The sequence below is a fragment of the Strigops habroptila genome, chromosome 7 (genome assembly GCF_004027225.2).
Source record: "Strigops habroptila isolate Jane chromosome 7, bStrHab1.2.pri, whole genome shotgun sequence".
Classification (NCBI taxonomy): Eukaryota; Metazoa; Chordata; class Aves; order Psittaciformes; family Psittacidae; genus Strigops; species Strigops habroptila.
This window is the reverse complement of record NC_044283.2, coordinates 52,467,412-52,483,879: the sequence shown is the minus strand read 5'-3', so window position 1 is coordinate 52,483,879 and position 16,468 is coordinate 52,467,412. Positions and strand designations below refer to the sequence as shown.

Here is a 16,468-nt window from a genome sequence, read left to right as displayed (position 1 = left end):
CTATAGCACCTCTTAATACACTATACAGGAGGTAGTTAAATATGTAATTAATTACCAAAACGTCCTCCTTAGAGACACACCAAAGCCTTCAGCTCTCAGCCCATAAATGAAAGGCACATCTTGATGTGTTCCAGCTCAGCTACATGCACTGAAGATGTCTATTTTCAGGACATCCCATAGTTGCTACTGGTAAATTACATCAGCTTTCTGTGTAGAGTTGGCCAAGCAGAAATGATTCTAATGGTAGCTGCACTGACCACACCATGCCCAAGGTTTAAAGATCTGTCACAAAATCTCCTTTTCACAGTACAGCCAAAGTTCACACTACTGTCCTTTCACAGCACTGTCATCAACTAATGGAGGTTTTATGGTGAAATTCTTGGCACGAGAGTTAAAAAAAGACGGAACCAAACCAAAAAACCCTAATGCAACAAAAAGTAGCAGTCCTCAATTGTGCTCACCTCAGTTATGACAAGGTGAGCACCCTTTGACAAAACACAGAAGAGACTTACAGGAAAAGGTGTGAAACACTTCTGTCTTTACTGGCACCACTTAAATCAAGAACAGGCACTAACAAGCAATAGCCTTGAGGAATTTACTTGTTGTGTTCCCTTGCCAGCCTCTCCCAGCAGGTGTTGCCATGTGGGGATTTGTACTAGAAAAAACCCAGATGCACATAGTAGGACGAGAGGGAGGAAGGGGAAGGGACACACATGTGTATGTGCATGTGTGTGTAAGCTTTAGATGAAATTAAGATCTGATTATCAATGAAAACAGGTCTGATGGAAAGCCAAACAACATTTTGCTTTCTACTTTACTCAAAGAAATTCCATTTCTTCTATAACTCCTCATTGCCTATCTCCTTGTCATGCTATTGTGTGACCCACCACACCTTTATAAAGTATCATTTGTATTATTATCAAAATGGATTGGATTGGAATCCAAAGATCTGGCTCAACTGAGATAAATTATATCTGAACATACCAGTGAAATTTCATTCATTGATTCATCATTATTGTCACAGTAGGATAGGGAAAAGTAAGTAGATCCTTTGCCTGGGCTAGCAATTTTTCATAGGGGTTTTGCAAGGCTATATGAAATTAGCCTTCCCAGCCTCTTCTCAATTCGCAAGATTAACACCCTAGGCTATCTCAGCCAATGCTGATTATTTTCCATTGAGTCATGCTCATACTGATTCATTATGGAGATGCAGCTGTTCCAAACTCTAGCCTTTCTTAAGAACTGCATAAGAACTACACATGTACTGCTGAGAAAGCTGAGGAGTGGCACAGACCAAGACAGAGGCTGACTACTTGCCACTCTTCCCTCCCCTTCTCTCCCCGTAAAGGAGAGTAAGAGATAATGCCAGAATTTAAATACATTAAGAGATAACACCAGAATTAGAATACATTAACCCTGCTCCTCCTGAAACAATCTCTAGTGCAATAGTTCAAAGAGATAATACAATACCAAGATCAAGACTTTCATCAAGTTAAAAAAATACTGAAAAGAGACAGTGTATCTTTTCCCCACTTCCATGGAAAAAGAATGTGCTGCAAGAACCATAGGTAAAGACAGCTTGTCTCTAATCCTAGAATGATTAATCACCACTGTTATAATCTTCATATTGTACTAGCACAGAATGTTTCTTTGATTAATATCTTTGAATTTTTTCCAGGGAAAAAAGAAATCCATGAAAAATGTTTAGTGAACACCTGAACATAATGCTACTCCTATTAAAATGAGAAGTTTTCTGCTGACTTTAAAGGAATTAAGTCCTTAAGAACTGAGTGTCCTAGAGATACTGAATAAGGAGTAACATGAACAGAAAAAGAAGGAAAACTTGGTGAACAGCATCTTAGAGTGAAGTGAAATAACTGACCAGACTCATGCTAAAGCTTTGCAATGTGCTAGAAGCGAAGTAATCGAGCATCTCAGGCCTTGCTTTATGCTAAACTGCATCTTAAGGAACAGCTCCATCAGCCTGCACAAGGGCAGTGAGGTGGTAAGTGCAGGAAAGCTTACTGCTCAACTGTTGGCAGATAAACACTGTGCCAAAATAATTCCAAAAATATGAAGTCAAGTTCCTTTTCAAAATAAATTCCATTTTGAAAGTTGAGATTGAAATGCAATCACTCTTGAGTAATTTCATTCAAATTCATGTTGATATCCAGCAAGGTCCTATATGCATACATATGATACATGCATTCAGTTTGCAAAATTAATGATTTATGTACTTACTTTGACCTGAGGGTATGACTTTTTGTTCTTTTCACTAGAAGCACCAGGAAGCCCACCATGTGAAGGCCCTTCACATACATATCGGAAACGAAACCCCCTCTGTGGAAATAAAAGAAACTTGAAGACTGTTTAGAACAAAACTAAAACAAAATAGCACATGCACACGAGTGCACATGCACACACACACACAAACAAGGTTTGCCCAAACTGCCCACAAACAGAAAGGTTATATCTGCTCATCCCCGAAATGCTGTTCAAGTGCTGGTTAACAAAGCACCATTGAACTGTGCCCTGGAGAAACTGTTCTATTCTCACTCCTATACAGAGCAGCAACCTGAAATTTTTCTTTCAGTAAGTGCAGATATTTTGAAGCAGAGAGCTATTTATACTCTGAAAACAAGATAAAAATTAACAGATAGAGAATGCAAGAGCAGATACTTTCTCCAATGATTGCTGCTGGGTAGAGAAAATGGAAGCCAGTAATAACCAAGGAAGTCCAAAGCATCATAAAGAAGAGAACAAGGATGAAACAGAAATGTTTCTTCCTTCTGAGAAGAGCGAGCATGTGAAAGCTGTATCTTCAAGCAGAGCCCAGAAACAGCACAAAACCTTCAGGAGACTTTGAATGGTTGGGTTTTCATCTCAGCTACATTAATAGATGTCTGAATATACTTTACGGAACTTCAAGATATTAGCAACCACTCTAGAGTACAGCTATCCATTTACTGCATTTTTATTTACAGGAACTAATACCCCCTTTACAGGGTAATCTATAAGACACAAAACATGCAACTCTTAAGCACATGTATTTGGTAACTCTAAGTCTATTTAACTATATTATTTCTTGAGGCCCCCAACTTTGAACACTTTCAGATCTATTCCCCAGTCTGTCCAATTTCTGGCAAAATCTCTGTCTTATATAGGGCTCCCAAAGTAAGTCCAAACAGTGCCAGTTAGTGTTGTATTCTTCATCAAAAATCATTCAGCTCCTTTTTAATAGTAGAGAACTCTGGATTCAAAGTCTGTATTAGCTGACACAGTTCAAAAATTACTCTGTGATCATTAGTTTCCATACCTACCTCATGAAAGTCTTTTCAGTTTAAGAGCTTGTTTTCCAGGCAAATGTAAAGATCTGATTTCTATTCAGATATCACCAGACAATGTATTCATACTTCAGCATTTATTTGCCTTCTTATGGTGAATTGACTATATTGCAAGTAAAGTGCCCAGCTACAATGAGCTTGAACTCAAGTTGTCCAAAAGGCAAAGCAACCTCTGCAGTCACTATGCATGAGACAACCTAGCCTCTCTTCACCTCTAAGTCTTTGATCCAAAAGATCCATCATCTGCATGGCCTTCCCCAGCCTACTGCCTTTGCTATCCTAACTATGTTTTCCATATACAGTCTTACTCATCCCACAGCTGTCTCTGCTCCAAAAATGATCACAAGCACACCACTCTGTTGACAGATCACCCTCATCACCCTGTTATAATCCACTGCCCAGCTTGCCACATGGGTACTCCACTATAGGAGCTACATGCTGAGAAGTCATGCATGGAAACAATGGTTTCCCCTTAGGTACTGCACACTGTAGGCTCCACCATGCAAAGACACAGCCTGATTTGGGATGAAGTAAAGGAAAAAGGAAGAGGGAGTGTATTCTTGTGAGTTCACAGTGCACTGCTATTTCACCTGTGACCACGAAGTGTCCTTATTCCTGGAGGGATGCTCAAGCACAAAACTGATTTGGTCTGTGGATGAAATAAATGTTCTCTACTGCCTCCTGCTAGGAAGGCTGGATTGTGGCATGTTTCTGCAGAAGACCAAGGGAAGGATGGAACAGCTTTTAGTCACCCTCTTCCCCTGTCTACTGAACAGCTCCATAAGGTAGGATTTCATGGAAGTGACAGGGAGAGGCAGGAAAGAGGTCTCCATACTGTAATAGCTTTAGGATGAATTGTAATTGCTGAGGCCACCAGCTAAAAGGGGAACAATACCCTGGTATACTTCAGGACAATCTTCACCCAGCTATTACTTTGTACCTCAGTTGAATGAAAAATAACCTATGCATTGAGATGACTTTTATACTGGCAGAGGAGCACAAGTCATTGTTTGTTAGACACTAGTCACAAAAAAAATTTCATTCAAGTATTTATCTTGGTTATTCAAAACAGCCAACTGTGATGAAAGGAATCTCAAAGGACAATAGAATTTCTTTGTGATGACAAAGCACAAGTCAAAAGTTCTCATAACTTGGGAACAGAGTGAAATATTGCTAGATTTCCTTCACATGTTTCAAGAAACATGAAAAAAAATTCTGAAAATTTTCCACGTTTGGTCTAATCATTTATGTTTCAAAATACAGGGGTACTGTAGGAGTCACTTCTAAGATGAAGAGTGTGTACTTAAAAAGACATTTGTTTAAAACTCTCAGTTCTGGTTTGGTTTTTTGGTTGTCTTGCTTTTTGGGTGGTTTTTTTTTTTTTTGGTCTTATGACACTTCCAGAGAGACACAAAGATGAGAACAGAACAAAACAGGAAACAATTTAACTACAAAACTGAGAGGAAAAACGGGTCATGGTTTAGTGCCACATTTTTTATGAGAGTTCAACCTCTTCAATACTCTCTTTTTCTCATCTTAAGTCATAATTTTATTTAAAGCTGAATACAGTGACATAGGTACCTTAAAGATTTTCAAAATGTAGTGCTCTTCTTACCTGTTTTGGCTGTTCTATGATTTGAAGATATGGTCCATCTGCTAAAATAAAAGAAAGAAAAGTCATAACAGAAATTAAATTTCTATTACTATTACACATAAATTGCAAGGGTGAAACTCATGTCCTTGAATGTCTTGAGAGAAAATTTTGGAAAGCATCTAAGCATCTTCTGTACTTAAATGTTAATTTAATCACTTTACAGTCTGTCATTTCTGACGTTCCCTAAGACCAGTAGAGTAAGAAGGATTAACTCAAAAAAGTTAATTTTAGCTCAGAGAGCCTAAATGTGCAACTCTGAGCGCTCACTTAAGATTTGCAAGGGTAAGAACAGGATCCTCCCCTTGCCACTGACAAGCAGCCTGGCCTTCCTTAGCTAAGGTTAACTTTTGTATTTAAACCCCTTGGGCTCTAAAGACTATATGCACAAGCTTTTGGCCCTAGGGCTTCCTACTGAATAGGTGCTTTTGAAAGTCTAGAGACAGCCAATGGGAAGTTCTGAGGTGTGGAATATAGAAAGAATTTAAGCTGTCTCAACATGCCCTAACAGTCAGAACTGCTTAAAAAAAAACAAACCTGCAATTGAGGATACTAAACAATTTACATTCTTTTAATAATTTCAGATTCACTTTTATATATACAGTTTTGTTGTGCCTCTAAAAACACTGAACACAGTCTATTTCACTACAAACACAGACTCTATAAGGAAATCCATGTTTGAGCATGATGCTGCAGTATTACTTCTTACTATAATTCTTTTTGTGTCTTTAAAAGAAGGCTTCCTTAAACAACTTTTAGTCTTGCACCACTGTCTGAACAGTGTCTAACTTCACACCATAAACCAGTTTAAATAGCCTTTGAGCAGACCTAAATCTAAATCCAATGAGAACTCAGTGTCACTAGAGTTAAGAGTTCATCACCTGATCAACTGTTTACATTGAAAAGGAAAGCTCTCTAGGTGGATGGCTGTGAAATACCTCTTAAAATGCAAGCTACTTCTGAGTCTGAAAATGACAGTTCTGAGGGGTGTGATTTCTTCCCTGCCTCTTGCTAAGCAGAGGAGAAGGTCTGGATTTCAATGCTAAAAATTCAATTGATATCAAAGCAGATACCAAATGACAGCTTCACTGTGAATATCTACACAATATTTTGCCAGCTATATCACTGTTGAAATCATGTATCATCATGTGCCCTTCTATTAAAACCATACCATGCCATGACAACATCCAGGTATGATCTGCCTCTGAACAACTGCACCATCTGTAAGTACCACACCAACCTGCTACCTCAAGTTGGTAGTACCTCGCTTCAGCAAAGAACTACGTACTTGCATCAACTTCAATTTGGCAATAGGCCTAATGTTAACTGATAATTAAAAATGGCAAAGGATTCATTAATTTATACTTTGTAATATAACTACATGCATCCTTCTCAGCTCCTCAATACAAATTCACTTTAATAAAATAGACCTTCATGTCTTTAGTCAACACAGGTCTTAACTGAACAGGCTTCTCTCAACATTGAAGCTTTGATAAATACGCTAAGAGATGGCATTAGTATTTTGCTGTTGAAGTTAGCCAACTCAGCAACTGAATTAGCTTCATGCCAAAGTTACATTGCAAATGCCAGTCACAACAATTTCACATATAAAGATTTATTTCCCAAGTCCAACGCTTTTCCTGTGAAGAAGTAAATGGTGCTAAAATTAAAATCTTGAAGCCATGCAAAACAATTGCCTCAAGACCATATACACAACCTCTGACATTACAAAGAATGAAAAATAGTTCAGACTTCAGAAACTTTAAAAGACAGAGTAATATTTAGCTTCCATATAGCTTTATGTTACAGTTTTTGTCTGTAACATGGAGTCAAGATGAGTTGAATTGGGTTTAAGCATTATATCAGCACTTAAATTTAAGACCTCTGTTCACAGACCTCTAACACACCTCATGCTTTAGGCGTGTAAAATTTTATACTTGAACAATCCAGAGGCCTTGTATCTTCTGAGCACTGGCAGAAATATGCACCTAAAATACAACTGTGTAGTTCAACTTTCAACCAAGCCTCCAGGGCAGGATCTGCCAAGTAATTGTTCTTTGGCTGTTCTCCCCTTAGGAATTCATTTTCAAGGCATATACACTAGGTTAGTACTGGCACAAAATACTATTGCTTTCTCTTACGCGTTAGCCAGAAAATGAATTGCTCGTTTAACCAACAGCTAAGGGGCTGCAGCAGTCCCCCAGGATGCAGCAGACCCAGGTTCCACCTTTTCCTCAGTATAAGGAAATGGAAACTCCTAAGAGAGTGATATACACTATGTTGGCCTATTGGAAAGCTCAAGGGGAATCCTTTGTGCTGCAGAAATGTTTTCACCTTGCACAGCACTTGTGAAAACTCAGGAAAATTGAAACTTAGGACTGTGGTTCTTATGGCCCCTTGGAAAAAAAGCTTACAAAAAGCATGCAAATATACTGACTGAAAAAAAAAAAAATCTTACATACTAATTCTAGGAAAGTGCAAAAAACGTGCAATGTAAATGTCCAAAAGCAAATTAGATATCTGTTATCATGAATCATATACCAATGTATTTAAAACAAAGTTTTGTGAGGTCTTATTTTAACCTTTGGGCTTGGTGACTAAACATTGCCTTTTTTACAAAGACTAAGTGATTATCTGGTATACCAACTGAACAGTACAGAGAAGGCACTCTAATGCAAGGCACTTAATTACATCTGAAATACTATTTAAAAATAAGCCAGCAATATTCAAGGTAACTTCCAAGCATCAATAGCATATTACTTTGACTATAAAAAGGATTTTACTTAGAATCATAGAATTATATCATAGAATGGTTAGGGTTGGAAAGGACCTTAAGATCATCTAGTTCCAACCTCCCTGCTACGGGCAGGAATGCCTCTAGACCATGTCACGCAAGGCTCTGTCCAACAGCCAGGGATGAAGCATTCACCACTTCTCTGGACAACCTGTTCCAGTGCCTCACCACCCTCACTGTAAAGAACTTCTTCCTTATATCTAACCTGAACTTCCCCTGTTTAAGTTTGAACCTATTACCCCTTGTCCTGTCACTACAGCCCCTGATGAAGAGTCCCTCCCCAGCATCCTTGTAGACCCCCTTCAGATACTGGAAGGCTGCTATGAGGTCTCCACGCAGCCTTCTCTTCTCCAGGCTGAACAGCCCCAACTCTCTCAGCCTGTCTTCATACGGGAGGTGCTCCAGCCCTCTTATCATCCTTGTGGCCCTCCTCTGGACTCGCTCCAACAGCTCCATGCCTTTCTTATGTTGAGGACACCAGAACTGCACACAGTACTCCAAGTGGGGTCTCACAAGAGCAGAGTAGAGGGGCAGGAACCTCCTTTGACCTGCTGGTCACTTAGTGAAAGGTCTCATACAGCTGTCTTCACTAAATTCTGAACACTTCCCAGAAGTACATTAGACAGCCTAAAATCAGCGGTGTGTGTTTCCTTCTTTCTCTCTCTCATCCTTTCCCATGGGGAAAAGAAAAGATGTCTAGTATTCTGCACAGGGAAGATCTTAATATGTTGCTTTTATTACTAGGCATGTCCGGTTTAAGTAGACAGGCAACAGAAACCTGAAGATGTACACCTTGTAAAAGGGACCAGTAACAATAGGATATGTGATGATCTTTTGCACCCCTGTTCTAGGCTGGAAAGTTGCTTGCTTCAACTTCTTGTTTAACGAGCAGCCCCCTCTTAAGTGTTAAACAACCACAAGAAGGAACGCTGCTTAATGCATGGCTTAAGTTCTACTTTTGCCCTACAGAGAGGCTGAAGCAGCATACGGACGTGGAGCTGGCCTCTACACAGAGATGACTCTCACCATTGCCAAGAGCCAAGTTTTGACAGGAGCACTCCTCATGACTTGCCTGGCACTGCTGCAGCCAGAAGAGCTAAGAACTGCAACTAAAACATGCAGTCCGCTGGCCTGGAGGAGGATTAGTGCAGACTGCCTCATCCTGGGTATGCTTTAAGTGCTTCCTTTTCTGTCTTCTCGCCTTGGTTGCCACAGACTGACTCGCATCCCGCTGCCTCCCCACCAGCCTGCGTCACAGTCTGACTTCCCCACGTCTTCTTCAACAGCTACATTTCTTCACTTTCCTTCCTGCCTGAGTCAGAGGCCCTCCTGCATCTTGACACTCCCACCACTTACATTCTTTCTTCCTCTTGACAGGCCTCACCCTGCACACACACTTCCCAAAGGAGCACTCATCTTAGGCTCCCTTTTGGCTCCTTCTTGCCATGATAGCAAAGTCAAGAAAAAAGGTGTCTTGTGAGGTTAGTGGGATATCCCTACAAGCCTTGCAGAACTGTAAGACTAGTGGGACCCTTCATCTAACTGCTTACCTAGTACCTGAGGCCATTCAATTTAACCTGCAAGCAGCTGTGGTCAAGCCCCCGCTCATGTCCTCATCTCACCCTTGTAATTGTGCACTATTTTGCTCTGTGGACATGGATGAAAATGCTCATAGTCTCTAGGTTTTGATTGTTAGATCCAACACCAATGCTCTTGTGTCCATCCTGGCTGTGGTACCTTGCTGCTACAAGCTCAGACTCTAGATCTGGTGTCTTACCCTTCCTGAAGGCCTACCATAGCATTTGTATGTCCTCCCCCTCAGTGATTCACCCACACAGGAACACTCTCTTGCATCTCAGCTCTTCATCATTCTTGAGCGTTCAAAGAATGATGTTTAAAGCAAGCAGCACATGGGCTTTGCTTAACCTCTGTCTTCCTTCTGTTCACTCTTCAAAATACAAGCACAGAGATCTAGAAAAAACACCAGACGCAATATGCAAGTCTGCTCATGCTTCTGAAGATTAGGGCCAGTGCTATGGGACAGGGAAAATGAACGCTCATTTAACTTCCACTGATGGCCAGACTTCCTTGAACCTGTAACATTACCTCTCTGAAAAAACATGAAACAAAGTTTTTTATAAGTGCCTTCTTTTTCGCCCATGCCCTTTTCATTTTTCTACAGCATCACAGAAGGTTGGGCAGAGGCGGTTAAAGAAATACCAGAAAACTAATTTTAGCAGCCTCCAGGCAACACTGTTCAGCTGCTGATAGTCCTGCTTCAACTTCACAGGTTCAAAACCACAACACCTTAATGCCAACAGCTATTTAGACCAGAGCCCCTACCTCCCCAAACAATTAATCAGTCCCTCAAACCACCTCCAACTGGCACACAGATTGCTATGTTACATGGTTGTAGATGGCCTTGAATAATCAGGAGGAAGTAAGAAACACTCAAAATTGTAAAATGCTTTGCTCAGAGCTCTGCCCATTTCCTCTCCAATTTAAGGCATCACTTTGTCCCTCCACAGTGGACATCACACTGATGCGTATCTGCTTTCACACTGCCTAAATACATGCCTTGGATAATGCTCACTCCATCCCAGATGCCACTGAGGACTAGTACCTAACTCTCAAAGACATGATACGTCCCAATGAGTCAGAGGTGGCTGACTTCATGACATACTGCCTTTGCTGATGGCGATGTTTTAAACACACAGCTCAGTCCTGCAGTTTGCACTGTTACGGCACTTGTTATAGGTACATTTTTTTTGTCACCAAAGACACAGAGAGACTACTTCTCTTTCTAGAATTAAATGTAAACGTAGAACTTGAACCACGTAACTACTACAGCTTTAGAGCCAAAATAACCAAGGCAAATTTTTACTTAAAACTGACACACGAGAGAGAAAAAGAAGCAAGCAAAGACCCTTGAGCACTGACAACCTCATTGAGAAAGTCCTTGTCCTGACATCTCAAAGGTTTTCTACTGTTACTGTAAATGTTAACATAACAGTAGAACATCTATTATCAGAAAGTCCCCAAATTCCCCAGCTATCTGTTGATTCAGCTACACTGGCATGATACGGCAATCTACAGTTATCTATTAAACCTGTCTGCCAATGTAGTAAGTCTGACATTGTGCATTTATGAATGCACAGATTGAAAGACGTAGGTACCACACCAAATGAGGAGGAACAATTAATATCTTTAGTTCTTTCTTTTTAAATCATCCATCTGTCCTAGAGAAAAATCCTTTTTAGAACACTTATTTTATCCTCTCCATATCCCAGCTGGAAGTACTTTTGGAAAGTCCCACGAGAATTTTTAACTGGCCTTTCTGTGTAAAAAGAAATCATTAGTTCCTGCTTGGAAACAACTAAAGCATAATATATAAGTTCTTTTATTACCTTATAACTGAAGAACTAGTCCACAGTAATTAACACAACATAGTCTCAAGCAGGGGAGCAAGTAAGTATTATAGTGATACTACTCAAGAAACAAAATCACTATGGCATCAACAGATGCCACTGAAATGATAACCTTCTCTAAAACTTGTGGTTAACTTTTTGCTTGTGAAAACCCCAAATCCATAATCCTTTATTAAAAAACATTTTGTACCTCCTATAGTGCAGCTGTATACAAGAGCAGTGCCACTAAAAAATAGCCTTTTTTAAACAATTTTACAAATTAAGAATAGAGCTAGACTTAGCCCAGTAAGAGTTTTCCGTGACTGCAGAACTCAGTGAATTCTTGACTCCCCCACATGGTTTTAAAACCAGCTGTTTTCTAGTTCAGACAGGACAGAGGTATCTGAAAATCAGCTTTATATATCTGAATAATTTGTATGGAATGAGTCTGGCATGAGGCGTACAGAGCAAGCTTAAAAGGTACGTGTAAGAGATCATTATGGAGAAATCAAAATTCCAATAACCTTATTTGTTCCACAGAAACTCTGGGATAACAGCAAAAAAACCCCTTAGTATACAATGCACAAGCCCTTTAAGCGTACACAGATGAATCTTACTGAACAATTTTATCTGCCTTAATAAAAACATACCACAAATGATTTCAGCATTAATTTGTTGGATGCTTCTCAAGAGCTTTGCTCATCAGAACATTTTATCTTGAAACGAAACTATCTGTACCATATGTGTTTCTTTATCCTTTCCTGCTACTATTCAGTCAAGAAAACTGAAGTATTGTTTAAACCAGGAAACACTGAAGCAATAAGCATGCCTTTATTTGTATTTTTAAATCAGCATTTACTGTTACTTTACAGTGGAATTTTACCTATGAATTTAAAAGCTAATTATTTCATTTTACCCATCACACCATCACTGCTGTCAAGTGTATCAAATATCGCAAAAAAGTGACTTGCATTTTCAACCAAAAAAAAAAAAAAAAGGCAATCTGCAATACAGAAGATACCAGCTACACCCTGATACAACAAACAGGTCAACAACAAAAAGTTGTTGTGTTAAAAGACATTAATAGCTATACTGAAGGTACATTATAGGACATATATATCGAGAAAAACCTCACATATTTAAATAAATTTTTATTTCCTTCCTCTTTTCATATCAGTTATTCTAATAAAACTATGCAGGAAAAAAGAGTTTTCTACATTTAAGTGAGAAGTAATACTTGTAAAGAAATTTAACAACCAAAACCAGATCAAGGCTGATCAAGGTATTGGCTGAGATATAACACACTTCTATTTGATATAACTGTTGTGAAACCATACTGGAAGAACTGCATGTCAGACCTCTACAGAACAGTATTTGATTATTTGCAGCAGTTGGTTGCAAAATTTGACTCTGAACTTTCAAACTTGTCTTATTATTCAGGAAATTGTCAGGTCCCTTTAATACAGATTGCCACTTTACAGGAAGCAGACAAGTCACCAAAAAGGAAAAACAGATTCAAATGATACAGGAAGTTGAACATATTCTACATGTTATTAGTGAAAACCAAATACCTTAATAATTATTACAACAAATGAAACACCATTCAAAATCAAAAATAAAGTACATGTTGCATCTGGCAATACAAACATGTAGGTCACTGAAGATGCTTAGAAACCGGTCACTCAAAGCTCTTTGGTCACTCAAACCATTTAGCCAATTGAAACTTTCCATTTTTGTACAAGCCAAAAGAAAATCAGACTTGCCTTACTGTTGAAAGTTTCCTGATGGTAAGAAAGAGATGCATAAAGGTGTAATAAAAAGTCTAGTTGACAACCTTGAGGTCTCGCATTATGAAATACAAGAGTGTAAACAGAAAAGCCTCTGAAAAGAACTTTACAAAAAAACTGAAAGAAACAGCAGGACAATAGCACAATCAAATAGCAACAGTTCCTACCTGTTCGTAGTGGTAAGTCTGAAGTGATGTAATTTGTATTATTAAATAATGCATTCATTCCCATGAACTGATCCATTGCAAACATCTGTGTCAAAAGAAAATATAATCTTCATTACTACACATATACATAATTTTATAAAACATCTATCAGCAAGGAATTTTAAAGTTCTCTGCAAATACTGAGACTGCAAACACACCAGTGTAGTACGCGAATATTTTATATGTATTTTATTTCTGTTGGCAACAGCAGTGCAAGCAAAGCTGATAGTACTGACCAAGTTCCACCAGTATCATGAGACCACAGGGAGCTCAGCAAGATTTCTAAGTATGCATTTTGCTTACCTGCGCTGACAACTATATATTCGAAAGAGCTTATACAGTAAATCTGAAAATCTGACCCTAGATGTTTTGCTCAAGGCCTTGGTGAGACCCTGTGAGTTTTCATTTTCACTTCTGTGCCTAAACCCCACCAGACCACATTCCTTACGTAAATATATTTACAAGCTGTAATGCAAGAAAACAGTATAACCAGGTTAAAGTTTGGGGGTTTGTTTGTTTTTTGAATGCTGACATGTCTTAACTCATAGTGAATGTTGTCAGGTATAAATCTATCTTCTTCCAAAGTGCAGCACACATAAGGGAGAAGATAGTTTCTTTTTGGAAATTGAGTAGAAATGATCTCAAACTTTTCATTCAAGCACCAATTTCATAATTCAAATGAATCACGAAATGACCTAATAGATCAGGAAGAGCTTCTGAAGAGCTAGGCCTTCTTATCTGTGTGAGCGAATGAACATTTCAGTCACCAGCATCAATGAAAATTTCACAAAAAAATCATACAAAGGGGCCTTTCAGGGCCTAATGGGCTTTATTTTCAGATAGAAAACAAAGAAACCACAGAATAAATTTCAGAGCAAGTGTCACAAGCAGGCAAGGCAAAAAAATTTGTATTTTTTCAACTGCTTCTTTCAGCAGGCCTAGCTTTCCTTTTCATTTCAGCATTTCACCAGTGGCAAGGCACGTTGCAGGTCACATAAAAATGCCTTAGAGAAAAATCCCCCTAGATTTCCCCAAACCTCTTTTCTGCCAGTAACTAGAATGCTTTTATGTCTCCATGTTGTAAAGCCTAGGAAATGGCAGGACAATATGAGAGGAATCCAGAACAGAGAGCTACGAGAAAATACAGAGATATTGAAAATACACAAATCCACTTACTTGGGGATCAGACACTCCCATAATATAGGAATCTTCTCCTGCCATTTTAATTCCTGAAACACAAAACACATGATCAGAACTCTTTTTTTTTTTTTTTTTTTACCCAATGTACATCAGTAGAGAAACTTTAGAGATTATGAAAAAAATTTTTCACTATGAGGGTGCTGAGGCACTGGAACAGGTTGTCCAGGAAAGTTGTGGATGTCCAATCCCTGGCAATGTTCAAGGCCAGGTTGGACAGGGCTTTGAGCAACTTGGTCTAGTGGGAGGTGTCCCTGCCCATAGCAGGGGTGGGAACTAGATGATCTTTAAGGTTCCTTCCAAACCAAAACACTCCATGGTTCTATGAATTAAAAGCCTCACCTTTGACCCTTATGGTAACAATTTCTAAAATACTCTTCAATTCCTCAGAATTTGGAAAGGACAAGCTAAGGACAAGACTGGCTACAGCTAGGATTCTCCAGTGCCTGCTCCCAAAGCAACTAAAAATTACAGCCAAAGTCCTGAAATAACAATTTGTTAAAATCAGGAATTCATTTGTTTCTATCTTTGCTCTGCCATTAGACTTTCCACAAAGCCATTACCATGCTTTAGCAAATGCAGGATTCTGTGGTTTTATGTAATAAAAAGACTCTGAGCATTCATGAATGAACACTAACAGTTTTCTTGTGAAGTAATAGTAAATGAAAGACAAAGATGTCCAAGAACGAGCATCCAGTGTTTTTCCTTTAAATAAAAACAGCTGTCAAACATTGACTAATTTTGGACACCTTTATTGCCAGAGGTCCACAAGTGCTTGGTATCCACAACAGCTCTGTGCTTACAATGACAATTCTTGATGTGCAACATACCTAACCCTCTCTCACAAGTCTACATGTAAATGCTGAACACTGGGAAACTTTCGGCAGTAGCAAGCCAGTAGCAGAGCCTGGAAATTTTCTTAGGAATTTATTAGGTCTATTATAAAAGATCAGTGTTATTTCCTTTCATGTTGATGTTTTTGAAAGAATTACAATTTCACTTATGTTGATTTTACTAAAAAAGGTTCTCCAAGAGAACATCTGGAAATAACTGTAGTGACTATTTCAAGAGACTTATCTGCACACAAGCAGACACTTTAAGTAAGGTTAATAACTAACAGAAGACAGAAACATGTCACTGGCCCTCATATTCCACCACAATGAACATGAGCCATGTTTTCCAGCAAAGCAAAGGGAACTGTGAAAACTGAAAGAGAGTGGCAAGTGATCAGTAAACCAGTAAAGAAAAACTGAGTCACAGTGTACCTTCTACAGGAACTAGAAAGACAAACAATAAAAAGAAACTTGGAATACTCAGATACTTCACTTTAACAGAGGTTCAACTCAGCTTGCTAACAAGTGCCAAAGACAACAGATAAGCATCCATCCCACACAAGCAGAAAATGAAAGAAAACCTAAAATGGAGAAACAAGAGACACTTAATACACAGATAACTTTCAGGAAAAAGAGGTCCATGAGGATAACATTACTTTTTAACCTAGAAAATAAAAATATTCACCTGTTTTAATTCAATTTTAGAGAGAAATATTTACTTGGTAATATTTATTTGCAGTATTTGAGCAAATAGAAAGCAACTGGTTTCAGCCCAAAATTAGTAAACAAAGTAACAAGCATCCACCCATGCTGTACTTCAAGTCACCCATGATCTACTTCATCACCTAATTTATATGTATCAGGATTTCAGCAATATTAAAAAATGTCAGTCAGTCACATTATCTCACAGGCATATTCTACAAAGGGTTAGTTTTGTCGATAACTTGCTATTGTTCTTAGAAATCTTTATGGAAAAAAAGTCAACATACAAGGCATAACAAAACCTTTAGCATGTAACAAACTTTACTAACATGTTTTTATTTGACATTCTGTTCCATAGAAAGAAAATAACCTTAATCACCAACTGACAGGTTACTGAAAAAACTGCAATTTAGTTTTTGGCAAACACTTCCCAGTTAAAGACGTAGATATTACAGAAAACAACCTGAACACCTCAGCAGCCAACATTTTTTAGGAGGCATCAGAAAATACCCACCCTACTGATGCATACTGATTTGTACCCATAGGT

General features: G+C 38.7%; 1 protein-coding gene across 5 annotated transcripts in view; it reads right to left on the bottom strand.

Moving 5' to 3' along the window:
- The window catches only part of NFKB1 (nuclear factor kappa B subunit 1), a 62,297-nt gene that overhangs the window by 35,320 nt on the left and 10,509 nt on the right, over nt 1-16,468 (bottom strand). For 4 of the 5 annotated variants that reach the window (XM_030492138.1, XM_030492139.1, XM_030492137.1 and 1 more), the window contains 4 exons: nt 14,366-14,418; nt 13,151-13,235; nt 4,960-5,000; nt 2,242-2,340 (listed from right to left, as the gene is read on the bottom strand). In XM_030492138.1, coding sequence (XP_030347998.1) covers nt 2,242-2,340; nt 4,960-5,000; nt 13,151-13,235; nt 14,366-14,410 — 270 coding nt within the window. In that variant the 5' untranslated portion in view covers nt 14,411-14,418. The remainder of the gene's footprint in view (nt 1-2,241; nt 2,341-4,959; nt 5,001-13,150; nt 13,236-14,365; nt 14,419-16,468) is intronic. The other variant, XM_030492140.1, reaches the window with a different exon arrangement.